The sequence below is a fragment of the Zea mays genome, chromosome 1 (assembly GCF_902167145.1).
Source record: "Zea mays cultivar B73 chromosome 1, Zm-B73-REFERENCE-NAM-5.0, whole genome shotgun sequence".
NCBI classification, from domain to species: Eukaryota; Viridiplantae; Streptophyta; class Magnoliopsida; order Poales; family Poaceae; genus Zea; species Zea mays.
In genome coordinates this window covers 281,497,458-281,513,736 of record NC_050096.1, presented here as the reverse complement: position 1 = coordinate 281,513,736, position 16,279 = coordinate 281,497,458, and the positions used below count along the sequence as shown (strand labels likewise).

The 16,279-nt window shown below is 44.9% G+C and overlaps 1 protein-coding gene and 3 pseudogenes across 6 annotated transcripts; 1 reads left to right on the top strand and 3 right to left on the bottom strand.

Annotated features, from left to right (window-relative positions):
• Positions 1-3,408: 3,408 nt before the first annotated feature.
• Positions 3,409-4,026, bottom strand: LOC103643988 (zinc finger protein 4-like; annotated as a pseudogene).
• Positions 4,027-5,638: 1,612 nt separating this feature from the next.
• LOC109943546 (zinc finger protein 4-like) lies at positions 5,639-6,256 on the bottom strand (annotated as a pseudogene).
• A 1,612-nt stretch (positions 6,257-7,868) lies between these two features.
• Positions 7,869-8,439, bottom strand: LOC109943545 (zinc finger protein 4-like; annotated as a pseudogene).
• Positions 8,440-11,402: 2,963 nt separating this feature from the next.
• Positions 11,403-15,334, top strand: LOC103643990 (peptide chain release factor PrfB1, chloroplastic). Of its 6 annotated transcripts, none has more exons than XM_020546930.1 (8): positions 11,403-11,576; positions 12,127-12,158; positions 12,700-12,814; positions 12,986-13,066; positions 13,160-13,307; positions 13,982-14,197; positions 14,313-14,499; positions 14,884-15,309. In XM_020546930.1, the coding sequence occupies exons 4-8, from the start codon at positions 13,020-13,022 to the stop codon at positions 15,174-15,176; spliced, it is 891 nt and encodes a 296-aa protein (XP_020402519.1). In that variant the 5' UTR covers positions 11,403-11,576; positions 12,127-12,158; positions 12,700-12,814; positions 12,986-13,019; the 3' UTR covers positions 15,177-15,309. The 6 variants fall into 6 exon arrangements, with proteins under 6 accessions (XP_020402519.1, XP_020402520.1, XP_020402518.1 ...); XM_020546931.1 differs by having other exon boundaries at positions 12,664-12,814; XM_020546929.1 differs by having other exon boundaries at positions 12,616-12,814.
• The last annotated feature ends 945 nt before the right edge of the window (positions 15,335-16,279 follow it).

Sequence of the window (16,279 nt, the reverse complement as noted above, 5' to 3'; positions counted from 1 at the left end):
ACTTGGCGAAGCGCCGAGCACTCGGCAAAGTCACAGTTTCCGATAGTGAGTGTAATCTATAGTATAAAATAGTACTTTGTACGGCCGTTTACACGGCCTGTTAGAGATGGCCTAATCCATCCACTATCCTGGAATTGAAAAAAAAACACTGTGCCTCGGTAAAAAGCCCTGTTTGTTTCGGCTTCTGGCCACCAAAATCTGCTGCGGACTGCCAAACGCTCAGTTTTTCAGTCAGCTTCTATAAAATTCGTTGGGGACAAAAACCATCCAAAATCAACATAAACACATAATCGGTTGAGTCGTTGTAATAGTAGGAATTCATCACTTTCTAGATCCTGAGCCCTATGAATAACTTTATCTTCCTCCACACGTAATCATAATGATACTCAGATTCTTTCTACGGTCAAATTCTCCCCATAGCCAGATTTTCAGAAAAGCTGGTCAGAAAAAAGCTGAACCAAACAGACCAATGTACACCAAAACCTTTATAGGACATATACCGTGCTCTACCACTACTATCATGAACACTACTACTAAACATGGCTACTAGTGTACTTCATCTATGAGTAGAATACCATGAAAATTATTAGCCAATCGATTGAGCGAGTATTAGAGTAGTACGTTCGAAGTACGTGCCTACGCCTACAAGATGGACCGTGCCGCTGTGACAACAAAGGCAATTAAAAAGAAGGAGCTTCGAGTACGGCCTCTTAATGATAGTTGCCGCTACCCAACAACTCGGCAGCGGCACCCAGTACGCACGTGCGACCGTCGTCGTCATCATCTCTCTGGATCAACAAGGTACTACTAGTACTACATGTGGTGGCTTTGTGATGATGACGACGTGTGATCGAGAATCCCCGTCCCCCTCCATCCTCTAATTATTGCGTTTCTATACTGTCCACCGCTAATACGGTCATGAATGGATAATCATCGTGTCCACTGAAACACAATGAGAGATGACGGCGATGTCGTAGTGTGGCTCGTTTCTTCCTCGTACAGTATAGTAGTGTGCTACCGAATAATTCGTGCCGAAATTGCACCCCAAGAGCCTCTAGAAGGTTTTGTCTGGTTCTTTCTCTAAATTACAATTCACTTTAATTTTTTTATTTTATAAATCCAGTATAAGTTTATAATAGACTCCTATGTGGTATCAATGCTATATAGGAGAAGGTGGGCACGCAAGTTGTTCCTCCAACTTTGTCCATTCTCATATACTACTCTACTTTGACTCGCTTCGGTGCGTATTTAATGAATCCCATAAACATGCACATACTCTAGTATGTTTTGCACAAAATCTCACGGATCACGACTACTGTGCTTCATTCATGCATGGTACTCCAGCAACGGTATTCTTGTCGGCTGGAATGCCTGATTCGTTGGCGTTTTGACGCGCTATACATGCTAATCCGCGCGTTACCTCCGGTGGACATGAACTTATAGCTCCGAGGGACAATTCTTCAATAGGTTTGAATTTATCTAACAAAAAACATTTGGCAAATCGTCTGTAAAATAATTTCTAAGGGGTGGAGAGTTGGGTAGTAGGTTGACGCACATAATCATTATATAAACTTTTTGAGCTGCAAATGAAATAAGGAATAAAAGTAAGGTGTTGTTTAATTCAAACGTTGTTAAACGAATGGTAATGAAATCTCTATCGGCAATAATTGTTACTAGTTATAATTAGATCAATAGTAGAAAAGAGCTCAAAGATTACGATGGTATTTATTTTTTACAAAAGGATTCAGTTATCAACCGCCGGTTCTATTTCTAGTAGCGGTTCTTTAAAAAAACCGTCACTATAAATCATATTTCTACACACGGTTTGTTAAGAAAATCGGCTATGGCGGTTTTTTTCTTAAGAAACCAGCACTAGAAGGTTTTTTTTAAAAAAAAACTTCACTAGAAATCATTTTTATCCTTAGTTTTTTGAGTTTTTCAAACCACATCGGATGATAAAACCACCAGTATAAAAGTTGTATATTTTGAAAAGTTATGAAACATTTTAGTTGACAAAGTTTTTTATTTGAAATCATCTCGTCTCTCAAAAATTGCATTCGAATTTCTCAAATTAAAAATGCAAATTGTGCAAACAACCTTGGATGGAAAACGTATCAAAATAAAAGTTGTAGAACTTCGAAAGTTATGAAATTTTGTAGTTGACAACTTTTTAGTTTGAATTCATTTACGGCCTCAAATAGTCAATTTATACTTGAATTGTTCTAATACGTGGGTAACAAAACTACAATATAGACACAAGTTATGCCATGCGTGGAATGGTAGAGGTGGTTTTGCAGGAGGGTGAGGTTGTTGTGGGTTCGATTCCCACCTGTCGCCGAATTTAGCGTGAAAAATGTCGTGACTTGTGACGGAGACGGACGGACGGGCCTAAAGAACCCCCTTCCCTAATAAAAATATTTTTTTGCTATTTTAAAAAATATATTTTATGTTTACTGAAAAAGATTTCCAGTTGCGGTTTTCTTAACTCGGCCGCTAGTGAAAATCGATTCCCACTAGCGATTCTCAGTTACCCGTTTATACAAATATTTTTTTTACTGACGCATAATACTGACGGTTCTGAAAAACGTTAGTGCAAATATGTTCAGAACCACATGTAAGCTTCTATGTATTAGTGGATTAGATAGTAGTATCTAATCTATACTACCTACTTATTAAGGCTCTAAGGGGTAGGCTGCCTCCCCTGTTCTGCCTTCAGCCAATCTACACCGTCCATCTATATGCGTCAAATCATCACCGTTCGTCCGTCGCCTCTGCTTGCGGGCCGTGCGCGTCGCGACCACTTCCACCACCTCCTCCACTCCCCTCCCGCTCCAACTCCTTCCCTAACGTAGGCGTCTCTGCGCTCGGCGCCCTCACCGCCTCTCCCTCCGCCTCTGCTCCACCTCCCCAGCCGCCCACAACCACGCGTCCTCGCCTCCCCGACCAGCCTCCACCGTGACATGGTTGCCGCCTCCTCTCACCTCCTCATCTCCCACTCCTCCTAGCGCAACCGACGGTGACAGGGATGAGGTTGGGTGCGGTGTGGTGCCGCTCGATGCGCTCTGCTCCTCGCCCACGCTCGCGCAACGCAGGACCTTCCCCAACCGCGACGACAGATCCTCATCCACACACCCGCGGGCGCCTCCACCTCCCTGGGTTCCCCTCTGCTCCTCGTGCCCCGCAGTAGAGCAGCCACATAATTAGGGTTCTTCAGTCTGATTGACAAAATGTCCACCTAGGGCTTTTCTCAATCTCAAATGCTGCGGAGGCAGGGAAATTTGTTGGCTTCCGTTGTGTTTTTTTGCTGTGAAATTACGGCCGACTGCGCGAGACCGCGAGTGACCGCCGGTCGAGCCCCGAGTGGTTCTCCTGCAGGCCTTCCCTCGTCTGGTCGAATCATAAAATGCTTACATATGATGACCTACTTCTTATTACAGTTTAATTTACAAACGTAGGGTTAGGTCAAGATTTTTCTCCATTTGCTTCTTGGACTCATCTGAACTTGCTGTGAAGCTTCCTGGCCATACTAACCCTCCAGGTTCTTCAACTGCAAAAGGCATCCAGCCACTCATTCGGCCTCCGTCGAATCTTGCTACGGGAACCGCAGCTCTTTCACCATGACCCTTCAGAATCGTGGAGTGCGAGTTCACTCTCGAAGGATGGAGAAAGGAAGCGGATGGAGGAAGGCCCATCATCATCTGAAGTCTGTATGTCTTTCTTGCTGCACACCTCCCCTCTTGTGCGCATTCTGGTGCCCACCGAGAGCCTGCGAACTGAAAAACTTTCTCATGCAGTAGTTGCAGGAGAAAGTCCTATGTGGAGTGCCCACTGGTTTCACCTCTTGAGGCTTGACTTCTTCACTTTTTGGCGCATCAAGACCCAACTTCAGCCACGGTACTGTGGTACTCTCATCAGCTAGACCAGCTTGGTTAACTTGGTCTGCTGACTTCTGCTCTTCCACCCCAGGTACTCTCTCCATTGCTCTGTTTAGATAGGGTTTTCTGAAGTTTGTGTTGTCATGCCTCCCCCTGCTTTGCTATTGCTATAAAAAGAAGCAGGGGTCTTCGGGCAGCAATAATTCAGCAGAAAAGGCGAGCCATCGGTACTTTGAAGTGGACCAGAGGATATGCTAGCTTCAGTAGTGGCAAACATGTTGGTCCTTGTTATTCTTCGAGATGATATACCTGTCATCAGTACTCAGTAGTGACCGGCTTCAACAAACTTCAGTTTCCTGTCCAGCTCACTCCCTATCAGGTTAGCACCTGCTCTAGATAGCAGCGTTATACATTTCTATCAGGTACAGTCCTGAAACCTCATGCAGGTGTTGTGCGCCTATCATCCGGGGAGCTACTGCTCACAATTATAATTTGTCTTTGTCGAGGTAAGTCTTTACTACTCCTTAAGACCCTAACGTAGGCGTCCACACTCATGCTTAAGTCGTGCAATTATGAATTAGTAAGCATATTTAATACTAGAATAGTTACTCTAGCCCTGTTCAAAAACCTGAGACTTAAATCACAATGCAGTGAGTTATATTCAACTTATTGCTCGACCTGCCATCCTATCGCTTTGCAAATTCGTGAGCGACCCGTCGTTGCAATCCAAATGTCGCCATGTTCCTTCCAGGATAACATGACGTGCTCCACCTCGTAGACGGACCTGTGCCACTACTCATCGTCAGCACGCCATGACAGCCGCAGCAACAAGGTCACCTCCTCTCGGAACGGTGGCCGGTTCCTCGCCTCCCGCCACAGGAAAATATCACTCTCAGATTTCTTCATCTATGGGTCGGCGCAATCCAAGAGTGACACACACCAGCAATGAATGGCTCTGGTATTGACCAAGATGAGTGAGTCTACAAACCCCTCGATCTAAAAATTCATGGCATATCTATACTACCTATTAAGGCTCTAAGGGGTAGGCTGCCTCCCCTGTTCTGCCTTCAGCCAATCTACACCGTCCATCTATATGCGTCAAATCATCACCGTTCGTCCGTCGCCTCTGCTTGCGGGCCGTGCGCGTCGCGACCACTTCCACCACCTCCTCCACTCCCCTCCCGCTCCAACTCCTTCCCTAACGTAGGCGTCTCTGCGCTCGGCGCCCTCACCGCCTCTCCCTCCGCCTCTGCTCCACCTCCCCAGCCGCCCACAACCACGCGTCCTCGCCTCCCCGACCAGCCTCCACCGTGACATGGTTGCCGCCTCCTCTCACCTCCTCATCTCCCACTCCTCCTAGCGCAACCGACGGTGACAGGGATGAGGTTGGGTGCGGTGTGGTGCCGCTCGATGCGCTCTGCTCCTCGCCCACGCTCGCGCAACGCAGGACCTTCCCCAACCGCGACGACAGATCCTCATCCACACACCCGCGGGCGCCTCCACCTCCCTGGGTTCCCCTCTGCTCCTCGTGCCCCGCAGTAGAGCAGCCACATAATTAGGGTTCTTCAGTCTGATTGACAAAATGTCCACCTAGGGCTTTTCTCAATCTCAAATGCTGCGGAGGCAGGGAAATTTGTTGGCTTCCGTTGTGTTTTTTTGCTGTGAAATTACGGCCGACTGCGCGAGACCGCGAGTGACCGCCGGTCGAGCCCCGAGTGGTTCTCCTGCAGGCCTTCCCTCGTCTGGTCGAATCATAAAATGCTTACATATGATGACCTACTTCTTATTACAGTTTAATTTACAAACGTAGGGTTAGGTCAAGATTTTTCTCCATTTGCTTCTTGGACTCATCTGAACTTGCTGTGAAGCTTCCTGGCCATACTAACCCTCCAGGTTCTTCAACTGCAAAAGGCATCCAGCCACTCATTCGGCCTCCGTCGAATCTTGCTACGGGAACCGCAGCTCTTTCACCATGACCCTTCAGAATCGTGGAGTGCGAGTTCACTCTCGAAGGATGGAGAAAGGAAGCGGATGGAGGAAGGCCCATCATCATCTGAAGTCTGTATGTCTTTCTTGCTGCACACCTCCCCTCTTGTGCGCATTCTGGTGCCCACCGAGAGCCTGCGAACTGAAAAACTTTCTCATGCAGTAGTTGCAGGAGAAAGTCCTATGTGGAGTGCCCACTGGTTTCACCTCTTGAGGCTTGACTTCTTCACTTTTTGGCGCATCAAGACCCAACTTCAGCCACGGTACTGTGGTACTCTCATCAGCTAGACCAGCTTGGTTAACTTGGTCTGCTGACTTCTGCTCTTCCACCCCAGGTACTCTCTCCATTGCTCTGTTTAGATAGGGTTTTCTGAAGTTTGTGTTGTCATGCCTCCCCCTGCTTTGCTATTGCTATAAAAAGAAGCAGGGGTCTTCGGGCAGCAATAATTCAGCAGAAAAGGCGAGCCATCGGTACTTTGAAGTGGACCAGAGGATATGCTAGCTTCAGTAGTGGCAAACATGTTGGTCCTTGTTATTCTTCGAGATGATATACCTGTCATCAGTACTCAGTAGTGACCGGCTTCAACAAACTTCAGTTTCCTGTCCAGCTCACTCCCTATCAGGTTAGCACCTGCTCTAGATAGCAGCGTTATACATTTCTATCAGGTACAGTCCTGAAACCTCATGCAGGTGTTGTGCGCCTATCATCCGGGGAGCTACTGCTCACAATTATAATTTGTCTTTGTCGAGGTAAGTCTTTACTACTCCTTAAGACCCTAACGTAGGCGTCCACACTCATGCTTAAGTCGTGCAATTATGAATTAGTAAGCATATTTAATACTAGAATAGTTACTCTAGCCCTGTTCAAAAACCTGAGACTTAAATCACAATGCAGTGAGTTATATTCAACTTATTGCTCGACCTGCCATCCTATCGCTTTGCAAATTCGTGAGCGACCCGTCGTTGCAATCCAAATGTCGCCATGTTCCTTCCAGGATAACATGACGTGCTCCACCTCGTAGACGGACCTGTGCCACTACTCATCGTCAGCACGCCATGACAGCCGCAGCAACAAGGTCACCTCCTCTCGGAACGGTGGCCGGTTCCTCGCCTCCCGCCACAGGAAAATATCACTCTCAGATTTCTTCATCTATGGGTCGGCGCAATCCAAGAGTGACACACACCAGCAATGAATGGCTCTGGTATTGACCAAGATGAGTGAGTCTACAAACCCCTCGATCTAAAAATTCATGGCATATCTATACTACCTATTAAGGCTCTAAGGGGTAGGCTGCCTCCCCTGTTCTGCCTTCAGCCAATCTACACCGTCCATCTATATGCGTCAAATCATCACCGTTCGTCCGTCGCCTCTGCTTGCGGGCCGTGCGCGTCGCGACCACTTCCACCACCTCCTCCACTCCCCTCCCGCTCCAACTCCTTCCCTAACGTAGGCGTCTCTGCGCTCGGCGCCCTCACCGCCTCTCCCTCCGCCTCTGCTCCACCTCCCCAGCCGCCCACAACCACGCGTCCTCGCCTCCCCGACCAGCCTCCACCGTGACATGGTTGCCGCCTCCTCTCACCTCCTCATCTCCCACTCCTCCTAGCGCAACCGACGGTGACAGGGATGAGGTTGGGTGCGGTGTGGTGCCGCTCGATGCGCTCTGCTCCTCGCCCACGCTCGCGCAACGCAGGACCTTCCCCAACCGCGACGACAGATCCTCATCCACACACCCGCGGGCGCCTCCACCTCCCTGGGTTCCCCTCTGCTCCTCGTGCCCCGCAGTAGAGCAGCCACATAATTAGGGTTCTTCAGTCTGATTGACAAAATGTCCACCTAGGGCTTTTCTCAATCTCAAATGCTGCGGAGGCAGGGAAATTTGTTGGCTTCCGTTGTGTTTTTTTGCTGTGAAATTACGGCCGACTGCGCGAGACCGCGAGTGACCGCCGGTCGAGCCCCGAGTGGTTCTCCTGCAGGCCTTCCCTCGTCTGGTCGAATCATAAAATGCTTACATATGATGACCTACTTCTTATTACAGTTTAATTTACAAACGTAGGGTTAGGTCAAGATTTTTCTCCATTTGCTTCTTGGACTCATCTGAACTTGCTGTGAAGCTTCCTGGCCATACTAACCCTCCAGGTTCTTCAACTGCAAAAGGCATCCAGCCACTCATTCGGCCTCCGTCGAATCTTGCTACGGGAACCGCAGCTCTTTCACCATGACCCTTCAGAATCGTGGAGTGCGAGTTCACTCTCGAAGGATGGAGAAAGGAAGCGGATGGAGGAAGGCCCATCATCATCTGAAGTCTGTATGTCTTTCTTGCTGCACACCTCCCCTCTTGTGCGCATTCTGGTGCCCACCGAGAGCCTGCGAACTGAAAAACTTTCTCATGCAGTAGTTGCAGGAGAAAGTCCTATGTGGAGTGCCCACTGGTTTCACCTCTTGAGGCTTGACTTCTTCACTTTTTGGCGCATCAAGACCCAACTTCAGCCACGGTACTGTGGTACTCTCATCAGCTAGACCAGCTTGGTTAACTTGGTCTGCTGACTTCTGCTCTTCCACCCCAGGTACTCTCTCCATTGCTCTGTTTAGATAGGGTTTTCTGAAGTTTGTGTTGTCATGCCTCCCCCTGCTTTGCTATTGCTATAAAAAGAAGCAGGGGTCTTCGGGCAGCAATAATTCAGCAGAAAAGGCGAGCCATCGGTACTTTGAAGTGGACCAGAGGATATGCTAGCTTCAGTAGTGGCAAACATGTTGGTCCTTGTTATTCTTCGAGATGATATACCTGTCATCAGTACTCAGTAGTGACCGGCTTCAACAAACTTCAGTTTCCTGTCCAGCTCACTCCCTATCAGGTTAGCACCTGCTCTAGATAGCAGCGTTATACATTTCTATCAGGTACAGTCCTGAAACCTCATGCAGGTGTTGTGCGCCTATCATCCGGGGAGCTACTGCTCACAATTATAATTTGTCTTTGTCGAGGTAAGTCTTTACTACTCCTTAAGACCCTAACGTAGGCGTCCACACTCATGCTTAAGTCGTGCAATTATGAATTAGTAAGCATATTTAATACTAGAATAGTTACTCTAGCCCTGTTCAAAAACCTGAGACTTAAATCACAATGCAGTGAGTTATATTCAACTTATTGCTCGACCTGCCATCCTATCGCTTTGCAAATTCGTGAGCGACCCGTCGTTGCAATCCAAATGTCGCCATGTTCCTTCCAGGATAACATGACGTGCTCCACCTCGTAGACGGACCTGTGCCACTACTCATCGTCAGCACGCCATGACAGCCGCAGCAACAAGGTCACCTCCTCTCGGAACGGTGGCCGGTTCCTCGCCTCCCGCCACAGGAAAATATCACTCTCAGATTTCTTCATCTATGGGTCGGCGCAATCCAAGAGTGACACACACCAGCAATGAATGGCTCTGGTATTGACCAAGATGAGTGAGTCTACAAACCCCTCGATCTAAAAATTCATGGCATATTTATTTTGACGAATACTAAAGAATTGCAACTACCATTCACTATACTTCAAAATGGAGAAGTTTCTACTAGCAAACATGGATGCAATTATGCGTCTTAACAAGCATGATGTGAAGTAACAATATACGGGCACCTGACTATAGTAGAGTTAAAGGTAGTTGATCATTTGATAGCAATGGTAATGCGGTATCCTCCCTGACTGGTATAATAACTCCCTCACGGGATGGAGTGTCTTTTAGATTGTGGTCGTCGTTCATTGGCCTACGTGCCGCCCTGTACGTATGCTAATGTAGTCTACTTTGCCACTCAGAGAGTCAAATGAAGGTTGCACCATGCAGGCATAGAAGGCAGAAATCAGAGATCCTTCGTGCCCAGTATGTTGACGTTAGAGAGCTCTGGTACAGACACCATGCATACAGATTTAGTCGGTCTAATAACATCGTTTCTTCTCCCATAATTTCTTTGGACTGAATTCGCATTCCTGCTACTCACTTACTCCTGAATCCGGAATTCCTGATATGGTGGTGACATGCCAGTAGCAGCAATCAGACTCAGCTGCTACTTGTTGGCCAGCTGAAATATGTAAAAGCATGCTACTTATTATTCTGTAGTTTGTAGTTTGGAGTGATGTTCTATCATTTAATCCGCAAAGTCTTGATAATACATGATCTGTGTAGGAACATGGAACATTGAGACGTATGTCAACCCAATGAATTGGATATTGAAGAATGGCTGGATATAGATGAACCAGCTGATATTTATGTTCTTAGGTAATTTTTTCACTCAGATAAACCTTCATTCTTTCATGTGAGTTAAACATGCTCTCGAATTTAAAAGGGGAAAAACAATAACGTAAACCTTTTATATATATTCTACTGATATTTGTGTCGTGCAATTGTGAATTAGTAAGCATATTTAATACTAGAATAGTTACTCTAGCCCTGTTCAAAAATCTGAGACTTAAATCACATTGCAGTGAGTTATATTCAAATCAGCACTAAATTTTTTCTTGCGATGTACTCATAGCAGTAGCACTAAATCTTTTAAGTGACTCATTCCATGACTTAAATGCATTTTTACTGATTACTTCCCATTTCTTGCTAGCTGTTTACGTGCATCTGTTCGATCTATGGCTTCTCGGCGCTCTCCCAGGTAATTTTCTCGTCTCTTCATTCGAACTCATAGCAGTATCACACAAGTTTTTCTTGATTAGTGGTATACTCAGACCAGTGGTATATTTAGAACAAGTTTTTCCTGATTAGTGTTATACTCAGATCAGCGCTTAAAAGTATAACAGACTTAAATCACATTGCAGAGAATTATATTCAGATCAGCACTTAAAAGTATCACAGACTTAAATCACAATGCAGAGAGTTAAACCCTAATGTCTCTTTATTTTTATTTTTGTATGCTTGATTATTTATTCTCTTGGTGTAATTTTCTTTTTTGTTTGCCTTCATCTGTAGTGAGACATGTGGCCTGCAGTGAGTTATATTCACTGCATCACTAGATTTTTACATGCAGCGTACTCTTAAAAGTTATTATTGTTATGTCTTGACCATTTGGTTTTATCATACTCTTAAGATGAATTCGATTGTTGTTAGATATAACCATTGAATAAACTTATTATTATGCCTTGACCATTTGGTTTTATCATACTCTTAAAAGCTACCTTTAGTGGATGTTTTTTGAAGCCACAATTATATTGAATTCATCTGTTTCTATATTGTTTGGCAGTCAAGTCAATGCCACAATTATGAGATATTGAAATCGATGGTAATATATGTTTTTTATCGACTAATTTATGTGTCTAACCGCACACACCACTTCTACGGTCGGCCTTATGGCTTCTCCAATAGGGAAGAATGTGCGCCTTCAAAGGAAGGTGAACTTAAGAGTAAAAGCAGCTAATGAGTTATAGTTTAACAAGGATGGCTCAGCTATCAAGAAGCTCCAGGTGAGCTCCACATTTTTTTTATTTATGATGATACAATGATGTGTTGTTGACCCTCAACCAGTCGCTAATCGTTTCTTTTTCCCTACATTTTAGACTGGAGTTAATAAGCTTGTTACTGCTACTTCCTAACTGGTGCATAGATAATTTAACGCCGCTTGTGCGGCAATCTCCATCTATATGTGACCTGCAAAAGATAAATCCTTAAATAGTAGGTCAATTGCGAAGCTTTGTTAGTGATGATCCGATGATCAAGAACCGAAGCACCTTCAAGGTACAGTTTCCTTTATTTGCTAAACTGCGTTAATTGTTTTGTTTTAGAAAAATAGTGTAGTCATGGCATATGTATGCATGCGGTGTATTAGGAAACCATGACTACAAAACAGTTATGGTTAAGTCCATATAACTTTTCTATGTGCTTGTTATCTGTTTTCTTATAGTGATCTTCTAATCTTTTTGTCGAACTCTACTGTAGAGAAAATAGAACTTTGATGTAAGTTACAAACAGGTGAACTAGACAAACCATTCTGTTGTAGTTGACAATCATGATATTTGAAAAACGAGCTCACAACTATATTTCACACAATTGATGCTCCAAATTATTTTTCTGTAATTGAAACCTAATGTAGGAATGTGTAGGATATTTGATTTGCCTATTAGAGAAAGATTTGATAGGATGTTTGCTTTGCTTGGTAGGGAAATATTTGATAGGATGTTTGCTTTGACTGATAGGAAAATACCAACATTCTCATCTTCTTATGGCCTTGTGCTTTTACTTCATGTGCTATCTGAATATAGAGTATAATGTAAAGCTATTTTTGCAGATTGGAACTGCAGAGTGGTCGGGTTCTCAGATGTAAGCTGCACAACATTAAGCTATCTCCCCATCGATATTGCACACTTTAACTTGTTACCATATTTAGTTCTTTTGTATGCCTTTATAGTGGCTTGTTAATTTACACTGCTGGTTCCTGCAACCTTTTACAAATTGGTAAAAATGAAAATTGAGAGAGGAAAATTTGTGCTGAAGCTTTATTCGTCCTTTGGTTAAGTGATTACTGAATGAAAACAAATTTAAAAATAGTAATAAGGTTTTTGTTCTATCAAACACAATCAAGATTTGTTAGCTTGCTTGCTGCTGCTTAGATCAATATTGGTTTCTCACATCAACTATGCTAATGTTGAGGTGATAATCAGTCTTTCACTAGCATAAGGATGTATATGCAGACTAATTTTTGTCTCCGTTGCATGGCATTTGTGTTGTTGTATACTGCTCAAGTACTGCTTATGAGATTGCTTGAACTTTATCCTAGAGCCTCAAGAGTTGTCGTTGGCCAAAGCTACATCTATCTTTCTTTCAGTGTTTTGCTGGAACTGATAACGTTTCGAGTCTGCAGAAGAATGAATCATAGAAAGTTAATGTGTGCATCCATGGTTGTGGTCTTGACACGGCGGAGCGGACCTCGCTCGGGAAGCTGCTGCAGCCGGTAGACTATTGATTGGAACTTTTAGGTACATAAGTTCTCCACATGTAGATGAGCGTTATCATCATAGATATGGGGTTTGTCATCAATCTTTGTTTATAAACATCCTATTAGTTATTATTTTTTATGTGCATTGTAATAATATGCTTGGAACTTATTACTTGTTTCTTTTCTTTATTTATTTATTTATTTATTATAGGTCAATCCCTGTTTTGTTCCCATGCTTGAAATTGATGGTCTTCATTTTGTTGGTTGTGACAAAAGTCAAAACCGGATGGAGGTACTAAGCAAACAACCTATGTTATTCTTGGGTTTTGAATTTCTTTTCCAAAAGAACCTGCTTGCACATATTAGCTGATTGTGGAGCTACAAGATCCCTTCTATTTAGGTGTTTAGTTGTGGAGCAGATTGCGGGTTTTGAATTTCTTTTCCAAATGTCGTCTTCACGCCCACCGCGGAGGGGTGGTGACCGAAGAGATAGTGGCAAAGGCGTCCCTTGTGGGCTCTGCTCCTATCTCGCGGTATGAAGCCTTTAACTTATGAGATGAGATAGGAGTCTGTGTTCTTATCCCAATATAAGGTCTACAATGGCACAATGCTTGTACCATCTGTTTTTGCGGTAACTTATTTTTATCATGCAGTGCATGTGATTTGAAACTTTGTGTTAGCCTTTATTGCTTTCTACCTTATGGCACCTGTAGTAGTGAACTGATGATATTATTGTGGACTCTGAAGCTTTGTTTGCTTAGAATGGTAATTTTGTTGTATTCTATTTCACAGGATAAAACCGAGTTGAGCAATTGTCGTTCATCTTAGTGCTAATTTATGGGTATTGCTACTTAACAATAACATTTCGTTATTGTTGTACGAAACCAGTGCTTCATGGTAACATATAGTATATTGCTACTTAAAAATGATTGCCAGTTTTCCACAACACCCATTTAAACAAGATCGACATATGTGATATATAGAAACCATAGCAACACACGTATATGGCTGCAATGTAGCGGTTCCGTTGCAACGCACGGGCACTCACCTATTAATTATATGGATCTGTCTGGCATGGTTGTGAAAAAATATAGTTATGTACTGACCTCATGAAAGAATGTCGATGACCAAAATTTTCATTTAAAAGCATTTGTTTGCTTACTCTGTGTGCTTGTATCCTACTAAAAAAATTGTTTGATCTATGCAGGATTGGGCTGACATGTTACTAAGGATGTATGTAAGATGGGGAGAGAAGCAGCGTTATAAGACACGAGTAGTTGAGAAATCACCTGGTGAACAGGCCGGTATAAAATCAGCAACTGTTGAACTAGAGGGGAGATATGCTTATGGCTATCTCTCTGGCGAGAAAGGGACACACAGGATTGTTCGTCAATCACCATTTAATGCTAAAGGGCTTCGGCAGGTAATATTTGCATTGCACTGTTCTGATTCTGTAAATTTATCAACATTTTGTCTAAGTTAAAGATATTGTACCTTTCTAATTTTCAGTTTTCTGCTATATGTGCTACTTTATGCAGACAAGCTTTGCTGGTGTTGAGGTTATGCCTCTTCTACCAGAGGAATCCATGGCTGTGGACATACCTGAAGAGGACCTGGAGATAAGCTTCACAAGAGCTGGAGGTAAAGGAGGCCAGAACGTGAACAAGGTGGAAACGGCTGTTCGCATGGTTCATATTCCAACTGGAATTGCAGTTCGCTGCTCAGGTATAATTTCACACCAGTTTGCATTTGCATTGTGGTGAACAACACATACTCAGTCTTCTCTATGTACATTGGATCTTAGGCAATCGATTACAAAAAAAGCAAAAAAAAGTAGTAAATGAATTGGTGGTAAGCAAAAGATGTGAAAAACTAATTGATGCCCTCCTGAAAGTACCAGAACTTCCTACCCCTGAATCGTGACCATAGTTGATAGGTAAAATCTTAGCTTTTACCAATGCTGGATTGCCACTCTTGCAGAAAAGCTATTTACAACTTTGTGTAGCCAGGATGTCTGAAATATCTTTGAAAATTGAAATCAAGAAGTCAAAGTAACTGCAGGTAATACGAGATAAATCTGGCATTTGTTTTTAATGTCCAACTTTGCAGAGGAGAGGAGCCAGCTGGCCAACAAAATAAAGGCCCTCAGCCGGCTCAAAGCGAAGCTGCTGGTGATCGCCCTGGAGCAGCGTGCATCAGAAATCAAGCAGATCCGTGGAGACATTGTGAAGGCAGAGTGGGGGCAGCAGATACGCAACTACGTCTTCCACCCCTACAAGCTCGTCAAGGATGTCAGGACAGGGTGTGAGACGTCGGACATCACTGGCGTAATGGATGGAGAGCTAGATCCCTTTATCAGAGCATACCTTAAGTACAAGCTAACTGCGGCAGCTACCAGCTGATTTTTGTTGAGGAGCATAGCGATGAGTGATACCTACATCCATTGTATTATGTTGTAGTATGAGGTTTTCATCTCTCTCTTGATTTAGTATAATTTCATAGCACTAGCAATCTAGCATTGTATTTATTGATCTAGGAATCGAAGTGGAAACATGGCAAACATGGGTTGCCATTCTGTGTTCTGTCATTCTCATTCCCCCTCCCCGCACTGTCTTTCTCATTCCCCCCTCCCCGCAAAGCCCATTCCCATTCCTTGCTGCCATTCCGTGTTCTGCCAATTCTCATTCCCGGCTGCCATTCCATGTTCTGCCATTCTCATTACCCCCTCCCCGTAAATCTCATTCTCATTCCCACGTGCACCTTACGCCTAGCTAAAATCTATACTACCTATTAAGGCTCTAAGGGGTAGGCTGCCTCTGCTTGTTCTGCCTTCTGACGATCTCAACCGTCCAATACACTTTAGAGTCTCTCAGCCGTCTGATGCGTCCGATGCGCGCACTCTCACCCCCACGCATCGCCCCGCCCCCATCGTCCAACCGTGCGAGCACCCCATCGTCCCGCCGCCTCCTGCCCCCCCCTCCTCCGCACGAGCCGCAGCCGGCCCCCGCAGATCGCGATTACCTCCCTGCACCCTCGCCGTTGTCGTGGCGTCGACCTCAGCCGCACCCCCGCGATCTCCATCCCGGCACCCTCCCCTCTCCCTCATGCTTGCTCTTCGGATCTCGGGAGTCGGGACTCGCCCCTCGCGCGGCCCCCGCTCGTCTGCCTCGTCCCCGACTTCTCCGACCGCGTCGTTAAGGCGCTCAACCTCTCCATCATCGTCCGCGACTGCCTACGAACTTCTCCGAACTAACTGCTCACAACCAAACTCTTATCTCAAACAAACAGGCGCTTAGAAGGCGCGCTGGCCGGTGGATGACGATGGCGGGTGGCGGGGGACTGAACCGGTCTTCATCGAGGGGGCAGCTGCCGCCGTAAGAGCTGCTTGACGATCTCTGCAGGTATTTCACAACAATCCTGTGTGCTGAAAACAATGTAGATTACTTTTCAATTCTTTGGCTAGGAGTAACTTGTTGGTTGCTGAGGATGATGCTTTTAACCGTAA

What these genes read in the sequence shown, in the direction of transcription:
- LOC103643990 (XM_020546927.2), top strand. Translation starts at nt 11,550, where the DNA reads ATGATCAAGAACCGAAGCACCTTCAAG. An exon ending in GGCTCTGCTCCTATCTCGCG is followed by an intron (nt 13,308 to 13,981) that starts GTATGAAGCCTT and finishes TGATCTATGCAG; the next exon opens with GATTGGGCTGACATGTTACT. An exon ending in AATTGCAGTTCGCTGCTCAG is followed by an intron (nt 14,500 to 14,883) that starts GTATAATTTCAC and finishes CCAACTTTGCAG; the next exon opens with AGGAGAGGAGCCAGCTGGCC.